At 45.6% G+C, this 15,686-nt stretch overlaps 1 protein-coding gene across 2 annotated transcripts in view; it reads right to left on the bottom strand.

Annotated features, from left to right (window-relative positions):
• Positions 1 to 254: 254 nt before the first annotated feature.
• Positions 255 to 15,686, bottom strand: part of LOC121871226 (14-3-3 protein zeta) — a 30,342-nt gene continuing 14,910 nt past the window's right edge. The window contains exons 3-7 of one of the 2 annotated variants that reach the window (XM_042373418.1): positions 15,037 to 15,194; positions 14,877 to 14,915; positions 8,956 to 9,079; positions 3,380 to 3,543; positions 255 to 2,105 (exon numbers count right to left, since the gene is read on the bottom strand). In XM_042373418.1, coding sequence (XP_042229352.1) covers positions 1,947 to 2,105; positions 3,380 to 3,543; positions 8,956 to 9,079; positions 14,877 to 14,915; positions 15,037 to 15,194 — 644 coding nt within the window. In that variant the 3' untranslated portion in view covers positions 255 to 1,946. Of the gene's footprint in view, positions 2,106 to 3,059; positions 3,224 to 3,379; positions 3,544 to 8,955; positions 9,080 to 14,876; positions 14,916 to 15,036; positions 15,195 to 15,686 lie in introns of both variants that reach the window. The other variant, XM_042373419.1, reaches the window with a different exon arrangement.

The raw sequence follows: 15,686 nt of genomic DNA, 5'->3' as shown, positions 1-15,686 counted from the left end.
AAATAGTTTTTAACATACCAACAAAAGTTTAGCATATTTACGTCCCCTTAACTTAGGTCCTTACCTGTTACAGCTTGTAGATCCGATCCGGGGTCTGGTCGTCTCGTTTTCTTTAGACCAGAACATTATCAGTAGATTTCCGTAGGTGTCAATGATGGCCACGTTTCATAACTTTTACCCCAACATACTATGGAGTGTAGAGTATATACATGTAAAATAGTTTTGTAGTATAGATGTTAAAGAAAACCACAAAATATATGAAACGTTTATTACGTTGATTTAGGAAAGCAATTTTGACAAAAGGGGGGGCGAGAATTTTTCGAAGTTAAATTTTGACCTAAACTACCACCAAAACATTATTACGCTTTCTTAATACATTTCACATTTGGCAGTCGACTTCAAGCGCTGATGATTGGTGACTTACTAGAATCTGTTTGTAAATGTATACCAATATCGTTTACGGGGAGGCTGGTTATTACCATTAATGCAGATGACAAAATGAAATGAAAATTCTAATACCATTCTTTTAGAATACCGTCTGCTAGGCAAACCAAAGCTCGCCTAGGATCTAGGTAGAGCGCCTTGCAGGGTGCTCTGCCTATTACAAATCAGTGTGAATATAAGTACAAACCCAGAGAAAACAAAGCTCCTCAGTTGACTGGTTTTCAAATAAAGCAGATGAGAACTCTCGGCGTCAGGAGAGGTGGGATGACTAACGTTTGATAGTGTTAACGCTGAAGGGTGTTAGTTAAATGTTGTGATCTCCCCTGCTACTGGTGGTGGTGGTGTTGCCGACTAATAGGTCAATAAAGGTAAACACGAGGTTGCCAATCAAAAATCCCGCCCTACTGGTGAGATGGTTCTAGAATCAAATTGCTTCCCATTCCCGCTGGTTGTCTCACCTGACCGCCGATAATTCTCAATAGCAACGTGAGAAAAAATTTAAATAAATCAAATATTTCCATCATTACTCCATGCTTACATCCAACAAAGTCAATATCTACCGCATTTATTATTGATCCTGTAGACACCAACTGGCCACGACATAACAGAAAATCAGCTCAATTTTGAAGGGGTCACATCTAATAAACCAATAAGTAATACATTATTAATCTTAAACGTACAGTGAATTCATGGGTTGTAACACTTAAGACAATAATAGATATTTAACAATATCAACACCATCAGGAAAGTTATAAAATTTGGACTGGTTGGATTCTTGTTGCCAATGAGAATTATGGTTATGACGTTTTCCTTGCTACAACCACACGATTCACTGGTTAATACAGTAACAATCTCTTCATACTTGTTGGTTTCGTCCTCTGACTGTCGGTACGCAACGTTACATACAAAGAGGCGGGACCGAGGGAGCCCGACCCCATGGGAAGTACAAAATGCTAATTGGTTCATTTAGCAGTAATAAGTAATGCAGTCTGGCTGGCCGTCTCCAACAAAGAAACGACCAGCCGACCCAAGCGTTGTTTTCACACTATCAAACTGTCTCTCCACGTTGGTCCAGAGAGCTCCATTAAGTCACATAGTCTATTCACTTCACAGTCTCTAAGGTGGTGGGAAAGAGCTGCGACACACTCGCCGGGTAGCCTGTGCACGTTTGTTAACCTAACAGCTGGGACTGCTCCTCAATGGTGAGTCACAAATGCACTGGGAAAGAAAGAAAAAAACAGACTCCTCGATCATAACACGTTCGAGGGGGGTCTTACAGGCAGCAGAGAGGCCGAGGGGCGACCGTTGTGGTGGTGTTGCGGCCGTGAGTATCGAGGTGGTGAGCGTAGCGTCAATGAGGAGCGCCCAGCCGCAGCCTCGACTACTGGTAGCCACGCTGGCGGTGTGAAAAGTGAGGTGTGAGGAATGGTCGACCCTTAGGCATCATTTGTAGACTGGAGTGTGGAGGGTCGAGTGGAGCATGCTATTAGGGGTTGCGTTCATCAGTTTTGGTCGCCCCCTTCGTTAGCATCTTCCCCTTCACCCTGCGTATCACTCGTCCACAGCGTCAGGTTGTCTCGCAAAAGCTGCATAATGAGCGTAGAGTCCTTGTACGAGTCTTCATTCAACGTATCCAACTCTGCGATTGCATCGTCGAATGCCTAGAAGTAGAAGAAAGGCAAATGCAAGTTCAACAAATATGAAGAACGAATATTCACCCTAGCATTGAAGTTCATTTTATAATTAAATGAACTTTGAAAACCTTGAAATAAACCAGAAATCACAAATGTAGCTTGCTATCCTGTTGAAAAGTGGGAGGATTTTGTCTAGATACTCCGGTTAAACCATGTCAATGTTAATTACTACTAGCATTTTTTTCAGTCCGAGTAGCATGCAATAACCGTCATAGGAAATCAAGAAGTTCCAATTAATTACAACACTACGTGAAACATTTGTACACTCTTGCTACATTAATCTGATGAACACAATTCCAATTGTTTAACAATTACAAAGATTTTACATTATAGGAGGCCGGGTTGAATGAGATTACAAGCCACCCCATCTCTTGTTAGGTAACGAGATTCGTAGGAAATAGTGGCACGAAATATTCAAAACGGAGGTTCATGTGGGGTATAGTCGGAGCCCGGGGGGTGGGGCACAGAGAGCAACAGGTTCTCACTCCCAGTAATGTCATCAGCCATGCAGGTCACACACTCCATCCTCGTGACCCTACGTGTACCACGTTTCAAACTACTAAATTTATACTTACAGTATAAAGGTTAACAATCTATGTCAAACAAATTCCTAATAGTAACTCGCAATTTCATAAACTAATAATAAATTTTGTTCACACACTGTTGAAGTTGGTTTAATGTGACCTCGATGTACAGTAAGACTGACCGAAGATACAAAAATCCACACTATCTACCAATAATCAAAAGTTGGTTAGTTTAACAACACAAGGTAAGGATTTTGTTAAATCTAATACTCTAAGTGATCTACCCAGCTAGTGAGCTGATCCCATGACACGCGGGGTCATGCAGAGGGGTCAAGGGTCAAGTTAGCGAGTGGTCACGTAAGTCACAGCAGCCGCACATGGGTTCAGGTCGCGTTACCTGCTTGGCTAAGTGACATGCTCTGTCGGGGGAGTTCAGGATCTCGTAGTAGAATACGGAGAAGTTGAGGGCTAAGCCTAGCCTGATGGGATGGGTAGGCTGCATCTTAGACTTGGCGATGTCGAAGGCCTCCTGGTACGACTTCTGGGAGTCGTCAACCACAACTTGAATAATAAACAAGGGAGGGTAAAATAAATAACGAAACTATAAAATAAATTTTGGGGTCTCCAAGTGACTGCCACGAGTTGCCAGTCAGACAGCATTATTACGTGTTGCTCCCCGCCGCCACCGGTCCCCTGGAAGGTGAGAGATTGTAGTACCTGTTTAGCTAGCTGGCATGCCTTATCAGGCGAGTTGAGGATCTCGTAGAAGAAAACTGAAAAGTTGAGTGCCAGGCCCAGCCTGATGGGGTGGGTGGGCTGCATCTCTGCCTTGGCGATATCGAAAGCCTCCTGGTAGGACTTCTGGGAATCGTCCACAACACCTGAACAAAGAAACCATTTTTGTTACAGAAACCTTATTCTTAAACTACAAATTCAGAAGCAAATAAATTACGTCTTTTAACCTCTGACCAACAGCGACTTCCGACTTTTTTATGAAATGTACAATTATAGTTTGCTACCAGAATACTCTTGGTGGAACAATTCAAGCGCTAGCCGAGTCAAGGCGATAAGCAAGTGGGAAGGTATTTCCGTCCACATCCTGTCAGCTCGCCTAGCTAGCTAATGAACCCCACCCACCCACCACCCTTCCCATCCAACTTATTACACCTGTCCGCCACTATAAACTAGACGTTTCCTACCCAAAACACATGGTATGCATGTACCGAATTTAAATTGTTAGATATAAAATGGCAAAAGTACTATTCAATAATCATTACTGTACTCTGAATCTAGTACAGTTTGAAGCCCTTCCCCTAAAACTTAACACCTCGCTCTCGTTCCTTTGCAATGGACACATTTTCCTCTCCTTCCAAGTGGCAGACACGAGAAAAAAGCGAGAAATGGGGAGATAAAAGAAGATATAAGCGGTACCCGGTAAGAGTAGAAGAGAATGGGAGACGGCAAGAAAAGGGTTGAGAAACGAGGAGAGAATGGGAATGTTACCTGGCAGGTGCAGGTCAGAACAGTACAGGTATATGGAAACGGCTAGACAAACCTAAGCGAGTCCCTTCGTGCCTTGTCCACACACTCCTTTACAGCTTGCTACCTAGTTAACATGATATAATCTAATACATAAGATGACAGGCCTAGATTTAAACATTCTTCACATCTACAGTACATTTGACTAATACGCTGGGCAAATATTTCAGGCCAGGTGAATTTGATAAAGTTGAACTCACTTAAAATAGAGATTAATAGCACACCTGCTCAACCTTCACCTACAGGCTTTCAGTCCTAATACAACACTAGTGTTGGCCATACTCCACATGACAAACTTAACTTGGCTTTGTGATGTGTGGAAAGTCAGTCACTGTACCCACACACCAAAGGACAATTAGTCTCGCTTTTTGTTGTCGACGCCCACAATCACACTTTCTCTACCAGACGCCCTTACTTGGCTTAGAATGTTCAAGCTTAAAAATTAATTCACAGTCCCACCTACAGTCACTATCATTAGCCTCACTATATTCGAGGTTGTGCTGAGCGGGCTTGCGGCAGCGCCAGTGAGGGCGGCTGACCTCACCACTGATATGCGGTACCTGTCTAAGCTGCTCTACTAACTAGGTCACCACCACTGCCGTCAGTATTCTACAAACGGCAAGCTCAAAACTTTCTTCAGTAAGAGAAGGAATTTAGCTTTTCATGTCTTAAATCCACCACCCTACATGCACAATTCCCAAACATGTTACACACTAAATTCAGACTGGTGGGTTAGACCTATACTGTAACGGTATAATGTGGAGTGGGTTACAATAGTAGTAGGAAGAGGAAGCAATAAAAAAGTCAATAGGGGTGGTGGTAGTAGTAGAAGTAGAGGGAGCAGCAAATGTGGGTGGAGGAGAGGGTAACAAAAGTAAGTGGGTGGAGGAGAGCAACAACAAAACTGGGTGAAGGAGAGGGCAACAACAGCAAGTGAGTGAAGGAGAGGGCAACAAAAGTAAAAGTGGGTGAAGGAGAGGGCAACAGCAGCAAAAGTGGGTGAAGGAGAGGGCAACAGCAGCAAAAGTGGGTGGAGGAGAGGGCAACAGCAGCAAAAGTGGGTGGAGGAGAGGGCAACAGCAGCAACAGCAGTGGTGGAGGAGACAACAACAGCAGCAAAAGTGGGTGGAGGAGAGGGCAACAGCAGCAAAAGTGGGTGGAAGAAGGAGGAGAGGGCAACAGCAGCAAAGGTGGGTGGAGGAGAGGGCAACAGCAGCAAAGGTGGGTGGAGGAGAGGGCAACAGCAGCAAGGTGGGTGAAGGTGGTGGGTGAGGAGAGGGCAACAGCAGCAAAGGTGGGTGGAGGAGAGGGCAACAGCAGCAAGGTGGTGGAGGAGAGGGCAACAGATGCACAAGTGGGTGGAGGAGGGCAACAGCAGCACAAGTGGGTGGAGAGAGGGCAACAGCAAAAGTAGGTGGAGGAGAGCAAGCAAGAAGTGGGTGGATGAGAGCGACAACAAAGTGGGTGGAGGGCGCAACGACAGCAAAAGTGGGTGGGGAGAGGCAAAGTGGGAGAGGGCGGAGGAGCAAAAGAGGGTGGAGGAGAGGGCGGGAGGAACAAAGGTGGAAGGGCAGGAGAAGCAAAAGAGGGTGGAGAGGGCAGGAGAAGCAAAAGAAGGTGGAGGAGAGGGCGGGAGAAGCAAAAGGGTGGAGAGGGCGGGAGAAGCAAAGTGGGTGGAGAGGGCAGGAGAAGCAAAAGGAGAAGAGTGGAGGAGAGGAGAAGCAAAAGTGGAGGGAGAGAGAAGCAAAAGTGGGTGGAGGAGAGGGCGGGAGGAGCAAAAGTGGGTGGAGAGGGCGGGAGAAGCAAAGTGGGTGGAGAGGGCAGGAAAAGCAAAGTGGTGGAGAGGGCGGAAAGCAAAGTGGGTGGAGAGGGCAGGAAAAGCAAAAGTGGTGGAGAGGGCAAGCAAAAGTGGGTGGAGGGGCAACCGCAGCAAAAGTGGGTGGAGGGCAACCGCAGCAAAAGTGGGTGGAGGGCAACCGCAGCAAAGTGGGTGGAGGGCAACCGCAGCAAAAAGTGGGTGGAGGCAACCGCAGCAAAAGTGGGTGGAGGGCAAACGCAGCAAAAGTGGGTGGAGGGCAACCGCAGCAAAAGTGGGTGGAGGGCAACCAGCAGCAAAAGTGGGTGGAGGGCAACCGCAGCAAAAGTGGGTGGAGGCAACCGCAGCAAAAGTGGGTGGAGGGCAACAGCAGCAAAAGTGGGTGGGTGGAGGAGAGCACAACAAAAGTGGGTGGAGAGGGCGGAGGAGCAAGTGGGTGGAGGAGAGGGTGGAGGAGCAAAAGTGGGTGGAAGAGGGCGGAGGAAAAAAATTAGAGGGCGGTGGAGAAAGTGGGTGGAGGAGAGGGGGCAGTAAAAGTGGGTGGAGAGGGCAGCAAAAGTGGGTGGAGAGGGCAGCAGTAGCAAAGTGGGTGGAGAGGGCAGCAGTAGCAAAGTGGGTGGAGAGGGCAGCAGTAGCAAAGTGGGTGGAGATGGCAGCAGTAGCTAAAGTGGATGGAGAGGGCAGCAGTAGCTAAAGTGGATGGAGAGGGGCAGCAGCAAAAAGTGGGTGGAGAGGGCGGCAGTAGCAAAAGTGGGTGGGAGGCCGCGACAGCAGCAGCAAAAGTGGGTGGAGAGGGCGGCAGCTGTTAGTGGGGGGAGGGCCGACACAGTAGGTGGGAGGGGAGGGCCGACAGTAGTTGGGGGAGGAGCAACAGTACGAGCCCCCACAACATATCGTACTGCTATGAATTATTTTAGGTAAATCCCAGTCCTCTGAATAAGAATCTAAGAAAATTCTACTTTAATGCCCAGTGAAAAATAAACCAAAATAAACCAGACAAGTTATAATGGTGGCTGGTTACACGTGTTACCACCCCCCCCATCTGTACCAGGTCCCCTACGGTCCTCCCTACCCAGTGTGCCAGCTGGGAAGGTGGTAGGTCAGTCCAGGTAGTTACTTGGCCAGTCAAGCTACGCCCTTAACCCATGAGACAAAGGCAAGCATGAACTTAGCACGCTTCCTGTTGGGCACTATAAACCTTCTGCGCTTCACCACACAGGATGTAGGGGTCCCCAAAAAAGTCCACACTAGTGGACTCCCCTTCACCAATTCCAAATCAACAAAATATATCCATAAGCCCCATTACTACCTATAGACGTAACTACAGACGTCCACCTTCCCCACATGCTACTACAGGGTATACTGCACAGTACCCCAATTCGTCACCCTGACATTTATATTCAAATTATATCTTCCAACCAATACAATATAAAGACGTTCTTAGAGCTGGCCACACTAGTACTTAGAACCATAACCTATCGTAAGTCGTACGAGAGCCGTTACCAACAACTATTGTATTACGTAATAAGAAATCCCAGAATTTCGTTACTATAAATGCCCACCTGTCTCAGCTACAGTATCTTCATACCAGTTTATTCCAGTATTAGCGAGCTCACAATGCCTTATCTCACGTAAAAACTTGCGTAAACTACTACTACTACTACGCTTAAACTCCTGGCGCGATCGCCACTCAATTGACAAAAGATTTCTTCTGGTCTAAATCTATGAAGGTTTCACTTCAAAATAGTTATTTAACAGGCACCAGACAGGACCGTTTCATCACATTCAAGACCGAAAAATTCCCCAAATCAGCCACGCTCTCCCATCTTTAGCCTCCGCGGGTGGTGCCAGCGAGAACAACTATTCTCGTTGCCAAATGCCACCCAGTCCATAAAGTAACATTTACTTGAAGTTCAGGGGGCATACGAACCTGGATATTAAAACCTTTGTACTTTATTCTAATGAACAAATTCATTAGATGACATATGAAAATCGAGGTGCAGAGTAAATATAGCAGACCGGATAGTTAATAGTTAGTGAGGAAGTTAAGGCGCGGAGAGCGGGATGACGACCCGCGGCTGAGTCACGCCTACGTGTGGCCAACGCCCCGCACCACCACCACTCTTTCAGCAGCACAACTAAATCTGACTCTTACCGCTCTTTAATACTTCACGTAGTCACGGGAAATGCCACCGCTTTCATCCCAACCCAGTGTTGTAATGGACACACTTCACATACTGCTACTTGTCACTCCAGCCCACGAACCTAATATGGAAGGATCCTAGCCTCCTTCCCTCACCATGCGGCCATGGCCAGGTAATCTTACTAGTTGATGTTCCCTGCCGAATTTACTAGACATGACCAATCGCCGCACATTCACTGATAAGCTTATCAAAAAAAATGCGGACGAAGCTGCCAAAAGCCAACTATATCAAATCTAACATCAAAACTTTTAGGGCGAATATAATGACATCTCGTGGCGCGTGGATCTGTAAGACAAGTGTAGGATGGATGTTCTCACCCCGGTGCTGAGGGCGTTCGTTGGCGTCGTGATAAACCCTTGAAGCAGCTGTTCCAGCGCCTACTATGCGCACATTAAAGATACTGTAGTAATCACAGCTAGAACTATCGCCTCCACTAATATAGAGCGCATGGACAACAATGTGGGCTGGCTATTTGGTTGGGACCTGACCAGGTGGTATGTCTCCGTCGACGAATTCCAAAATGAAAAACAGCTGCTTCGTTACCCAGGCAGTATAATTATATTGTTGATCCTCTATGTTTAAGTTAAAACATTTAACCTTGTGACAAATACTTGTCAAATCGCTGCCGTTTGAAAAATATGACTACACGTGAACGAATTCTTGCTGTTGGTTGCAGAGGAAAAAATAACGGAGCTTCACTATACTAAAACAAGCACAGAATCTTGGGTACTCACCCGCTCGGACATCTCCGGTGGCTACCTCAGCCAGGTACCTGTAGTAATCACCCTTCATCTTCAGGTAAAATACCTTAGATTCTGGATTTGAGGCCTTGGGGATAAGGAACTTGTCGAGAAGACCCTGGAGGGGGAAGAGATTAAACAATATTGAAATATATATCCAGTTTCAAGACATGCCTACAAAATACCCCCATACATGCCCCTTTCTACAGCCCAAGACAAATTACATTGCAAGGCTTAAGCTACACATCTAATCCTAATATTTCATACCACAATCAAGCTTAAGAACCCCCGGGACAATCACACAAGCATCAAGTCATAGTAACTTGATACATGGAACAGTAAGGAAGAGTCGAAGTAGCGGAGGGTGAACAAAACGACCGGGACAAGCACTCCCAACACACCTACAGAAGGTAAAGGTAAAGGAGGAGGGAAGATATGGGGCGGCGAGAGGGAAGATATGGGGGGCGGGCGAGAGGAAGATATGGGGGCGGGCGAAAGAAAGATATGGGGGGCGGGCGAGAAAGAAAGATATAAAGTAAGAGAAAGAAAGATGGGGGCGGGCGAGAAAGAAAGATATGGGGGCGGCGAGAAAGAAAGATATGGGGGCGGGCGAGAAAGAAAGATATGGGGGGCGTGGCGAGAAAGAAAGATATGGGGGCGGGCGAGAAAGAAAGATATGGGGCGGGGCGAGAAAGAAAGATATGGGGGCGGGCGTGAAAAGATTAAGGGGGCGGCGAGAAAGAAAGATATGGGGGCGTGCTTTTGTTGTTGATATGGGGGCGGGCGAGAAAGAAAAGATAAGGGGGCGGGCGAGAAAGAAAAGATATGGGGGCGGGCGAGAGGAAGATATGGGGGCGGGCGAGAGGAAGATATGGGGGGCGGGCGAGAGGAAGATATATGGGGGCGCAAAGGAGAGGAAGATATGGGGGCGGGCGAGAGGGAAGATATGGGGGCGGGCGAGAGGGAAAGATATGGGGGCGGGCGAGGAGGGAAGATATGGGGGGGCGGGCGAGAGGGAAGCTGATTATGGGGCGGGCGAGAGGGAAGATATGGGGCGGCGAGAGGGAAGATATGGGGGCGGGCGAGAGGGAAGATATGGGGCGGGCGAGAGGGAAGATATGGGGGGGGCGGCGAGAGGGAAGATATGGGGGCGGGCGAGAGGAAGATAAGTGGGGGCGGGCGAGAGGGAAGATATGGGGGCGGGCGAGAGGGAAGATATGGGGGCGCGCGAGAGGGAAGATATGGGGGCGGGCGAGAGGGAAGATATGGGGGCGGGCGAGAGGGAAGATATGGGGGCGGGCGAGAGGGAAGATAGCGGGGCGGAAGCAGAGGGAAGACATGGGGGCGGCTGAGAGGGAAGGATATGGGGCGGGCGAGAGGGAAGATATGGGGCGGGCGAGAGGGAAGATATGGGGGGCGGGCGAGAGGGAAGATATGGGGGCGGGCGAGAGGGAAGATATGGGGCGGGCGAGAGGGAAGATATGGGGCGGGCGAGAGGAAGATATGGGGCGGGCGAGGGAAGATGGGGGCGGGCGAGAGGGAAGATATGGGGGCGGGCGAGAGGGAAGATATGGGGGCGGGCGAGAGGGAAGATAGCGGCGGGCGAGAGGGAAGATTGGGGGGCGGGCGAGAGGGAAGATGGGGGCGGGCGAGAGGGAAGATGGGGGCGGGCGAGAGGGAAGATGGGGGGTGGCGGGCGAGAGGAAGATGGGGGCGGGGCGAGAGGAAGATGGGGGCGGGCGAGAGGGAAGATGGGGGCGGGGCGAGGGAAGATGGGGGCGGGGCGAGAGGAAGATGGGGGCGGGCGAGAGGAAGATGGGGGGCGGGCGAGAGGGAAGATGGGGGCGGGGCGAGAGGAAGATGTGGGCGAGAGGGAAGATGGGGGGCGGGCGAGAGGGAAGATGGGGGGCGGGCGAGAGGGAAGATGGGGGGCGGGCGAGAGGGAAGATGGGGGGCGGGCGAGAGGGGAGTGGACACATCTCGCTGGAGTTGACATTACAGGGATGCTCATTAATGGGCGGGGACACTAACAATCGCCTGATCCACCACCCATGTCAACCCAGAATTCATAGCCAGCAGGAACTGAAGGTTATATGGGAGTCGATGCTACTTTTCAAAATAAGAAAAACAAAATGGAGTCGGCAATTACAGTGGTGGTCCGAAACGGCAACATTGATCTTCAAACGATGGCCCACTATAATGTATATTTTTCGTGTTACTTGTTTAATGTTCACGGTGAGGCCTATTTTCTTGGTTGTACCAGCTAGTAAAGATAAAGCTTCAGCAGAACACAAGGTACTGTAGCACTAAGCGGGACGGGGTGAAGCACTGAGGGTGGTGGGAAGATGGGTGGGAGGAGGGAGGTTCGAAGGTAAGAGCAGGTAGGTAGGTGAGAAGAATGCGAGGTAGGTATGTGGGCCACACTAAGACGTGGCTCACTGCCTAAAACTAACCTCCCGTCAACAAAATACCAATATTTTAGTCGCCACAAACCCTCGAAAATTATTTAAATGGTTTATTTTACTTCAAAACTTACAAGATCCTGAAATTATCAAACGGACATGGCAAACTAAGTTACCCTCTAATACACATTAGTACAGGAATTGTAACCGCTAAAAATCAAACCCATTTATTGGGAATAGATTATGAATACCCTGTACTATCGTAGCTCCGCAACACAGCCAAGGTTATATGGCATTTATTGGGAAACCCGTGTACACTCGAAAAAAAAAACTGCCGTACAGCCGGGGTCCGATGATTTTTCTACTAACATTCCCGTTTTCTCGCGAGGATTGGTAAGCCTGAACGGGACATTTCGTAGGCAGAAATTAGCTATTTCATTGACAATATTGAATTACTTGGTTACAACAAGACTGGAGAATGTCAGTATATCTTAATAAATTAAACTATGTTATACTAAATTAAAGTTCCACACACCGTGGACTACAGTAACCATGGGAGTGGATGAGTTGCCATAGAGGAATGCATGATATGTTTGGCAGAATTAGTGGATATAGTCAAGGTGTAAGAATATCTTGCAACCGAATTTCTAATATTTGTATAGCCACTTCACTTTGGTTTAATGCCACATTATAGTTCTTTGCTCGTATTAGACAATATACCGAATAGCTCCAGTTTCGCATGCCGTCATAATGGAACCCGGCCCAACGACGTTTTACCATATGGTCGAGAATTCCGTTAAGTCTAGTACTGGGTTTCGTTTCAGAGTGCCGTTCACGTGTTTCGAGCACGTGTCCGAACCCATACACGCGCAGGGCTACCAATGCGAGGAATGCCCCAGGGGCCTTTTTGAAACGCTTCGTTTGTAGCGTCAGTTTGTTTCGCGCAGGAATTATAACGTTAGTTTTTTTTACCGAGTGTACCAAAATGCATTAAAGAATAAGCAAGCAAATACATTTGTTACTTGGCAGTGGCGACTCTAGGCGACTCGTACCTTTCCTTTCCGACAAACATTGATGCCTGCCTGTGGATATGATGAACTATGGATAAACACGTGGTAATCAACAATTCCCTGAGAACTACGCTTAAAATATTACTTTAATGAAGGATAGATATAGATAGATAGGTGTGTATGTATGTATGTGTGTATATATATATATATTATATATATATATATATATATATATATTATATATATTATATATATATTATATATATATATATATATATATTATATATATTATATATATGTAAATCTTGATAAAATCACACAGGAAAAGAAATGGAAACAACAGGTACCTTAGCTTTCACGTCTTTATTCAAGACATCTTCAGAGGCAACTGTTGCCTCAGTTGCCCTCTGAATGTCTTGAATAAAAGAACAAAACTAAAATATTATCAGACTATCTTATCCACGTTTTCATTGTGGTTACATGATAATAATATATATATATATATATATATATATATATATATATATATATATATAATATATATATATAATATATATATATATATATATATATATATATATATATATATATATATATATATACACACACACACAAGGAGCGAGAGCCATGTATAGAGTGGTCCTCTACTAAGTCTGCTGGTATTGACTGAGGCTACAGTCATTGAATGCCGCATAGATCTGCGGCTCAACTAATTCAACACAGGATAGCTACTTATGTATTAGGATATTTAACATTAAGGTAATAAAATGGTGGCAAAGGTGTGGCTATTGGGGGAGGCTGAAGGCCACGTTTATTAAAGAAAAAAAAGTATGGTGAAAATATGTAAACAAACCTGTACGAATGATCTGTACGAGTTACATCTGGTGGCTGGGGCAGCCAAAAATTTTAATAAACTTTTTCCATGGGGGAAGGGATCACTAAGTGTGCAAACACTAAAGCACAAGATAATGTTTATTTAGTAATGTAAATCTCCATACAGTATATATTTCCATTACTGCAGTGGCATCAAAACTTTTTGTAAATTTCTTCCCAGCTTCATGATGCCACAACACAAGTTGGAAAACAAAATTGAATACATCACAGCTACAATTGGAGCCACAACTCCACATCCGTCCTAATGCTTGTACGGTAAAAACAAGATAATTGCTCTGGGTGTTTGCAAAATCGAACTAATACTTCATATAGTATACAGTACAGTATATAGACTTTTCACTGAACTTTAATACAAATCTTTGTGGCAAAGTTTATTACCGAGATATAAATTAAGTTCTGAAAATATGCATCACAGAAATAACAATCTCAACACAAGTTCAGGTACTGTACTGGTATTCACTACAGCAAATGGGCAAGGTGCCTGTGGACGTGGGAGGTGCCGAGGAAATGAGCAAGTGGGCAAGACGCCAGTTGGTGTGTGCAAGCTAGCAAGATGCCAGTAGGTGAGTGCAAGCAAGTGGGTGGATGGGTATGAGCAAGCAGCTAAGTGGTTCAAGTGAGTGGATGATTATCTAAAATCACACGTTACAAAAATATCAAACTTTCTTGTGCCTAGTACCATATATTTAAGCTTACTTCCATTTATGTTGTATACATCTTTTAAAGCACCTGGTACTTGAATTTTCAAGCAAATACGTTGCCCCCCCCCCCCCTGAATTGTGGATGGGTACCAACATACTGTACAAAAAAAAATTGCCGTACTGTACGTCTAGAAATATTTACAGTCCACAGGAATAGCAAAACAGTCAGAATTACTACTAGGAGAGCTTACTACCTGGCAATTTTCAATGCTGTACATGTATGTAAAGCAGGAAAATTAATGGTATAATGCATCGCTACTGACAAGAGGCAAAACCCACTTCCCAGAGTAAATTAAATCCCTTTACCCGACAACATTACTATACAGTATTATCGAGTTCAACCCACATTATAGAACTCAAATTTTAGATCTTGTGGAAGTTTGTATTACTGTCAAGATTTTTTTTTAGTTGTTTGGCCATACAACAGTGGTGGTGGTGAGTCCTAGCACAGCCAAACACATGACACCCCAAATCACTGACAATTGAATGTTAAATAACTTTACAGACATGCCCTCTTTGGGTGCTACTATAGTATGCAGTCTAGCAAGCTGGAGTTGGTCAACCAGGATACTTAAACTGTAGCACCCTAGGTTACATTAATGGACACTAGTGTGAATATCCCGGTAGACCTACTACAGCTCAAGAGACCGCATACTATAGTGTAAAGATCCCGGTAGACCTACTCCAGCTCAAGAGACTGCATACTATAGTGTAAAGATCCCCGTAGTCCACACTTTACTGTAGCAGCATCCACCTTTGATTAAGGCTTCTCCATTAAGTCCGGAAATTAGATTAAAATAGATTTCCCAGAACTTCACAAGTTAATCTCCCTTCTCAACTGCCTGTTTGCCTTCACCCTTTAAAACATATTTTATGACAAAATTACGAATCTTTGCATATGTACTTACCAATACATCCTGGCATATTTCCCTAAGTTCTGTTTCGACCTGGAGGGAGAAAAATAACATGTATTAGCAACTTTGTATAAAATTTGAAAATTATATACAGTTGTAAATACCAGCTTATAATATAATAATACAGCTGTACAGCAGAATGAAGACTACTCACCTTCTCTCTGTATTCCTTTGCCATTTGTTGTTTTCGTTCAGAACCCTCTGTTTTCTGTTCTATGGAGGAAATAACTCGCCAGGAACTTCTCCGAGCTCCTACGACATTCTTGTATGCTACTGACAAAAGATTTCGCTCCTCATTTGAGAGCTCGACCCCTAGAAACAGAGATAAAATACATTTATCTTAACCATCATGTTATAAAGTCCCCATCACCCCTCCACTGATGCAGGTTATTTCTTGACATTTCCAGTAAGATTCTTACAAATTCTCAACATCTAAAGACCTATATAATCAGCAGTGTAAATGAATGACTAGTAATAATAGAAATCTTTGCCCCCACCACCAATCTCAACACCAAAAACCCACCATTTGATGTTTACTCTATAGCACAGCTCATGATTTGACATCACTCATTCATGGATGGAGCTTCTGGGCGACCATGTGGTGGCAGTGCGGAGGACAAACAAAGTGCTGTTTACCTGTTGCCCTCGATGATAAATCCAAATAACCACGGTTACAATTCTTACTCATTAAAAGACAAAATACACTAAGTGTAACAGCTGTCAGCATATGAACTATACAGGTGCTCCTCTACTTACAAACGAGTTATGTTCCTGGGGCTTGTTTGTAAGTCCAACTTTACTCTT

This window comes from Homarus americanus, unplaced genomic scaffold (assembly GCF_018991925.1).
Source record: "Homarus americanus isolate GMGI-L3 unplaced genomic scaffold, GMGI_Hamer_2.0 scaffold40565, whole genome shotgun sequence".
Lineage (NCBI taxonomy): Eukaryota > Metazoa > Arthropoda > Malacostraca > Decapoda > Nephropidae > Homarus > Homarus americanus.
Note: the sequence above shows the minus strand (reverse complement) of the source record. Positions and strands in the feature narration are given on the sequence as shown.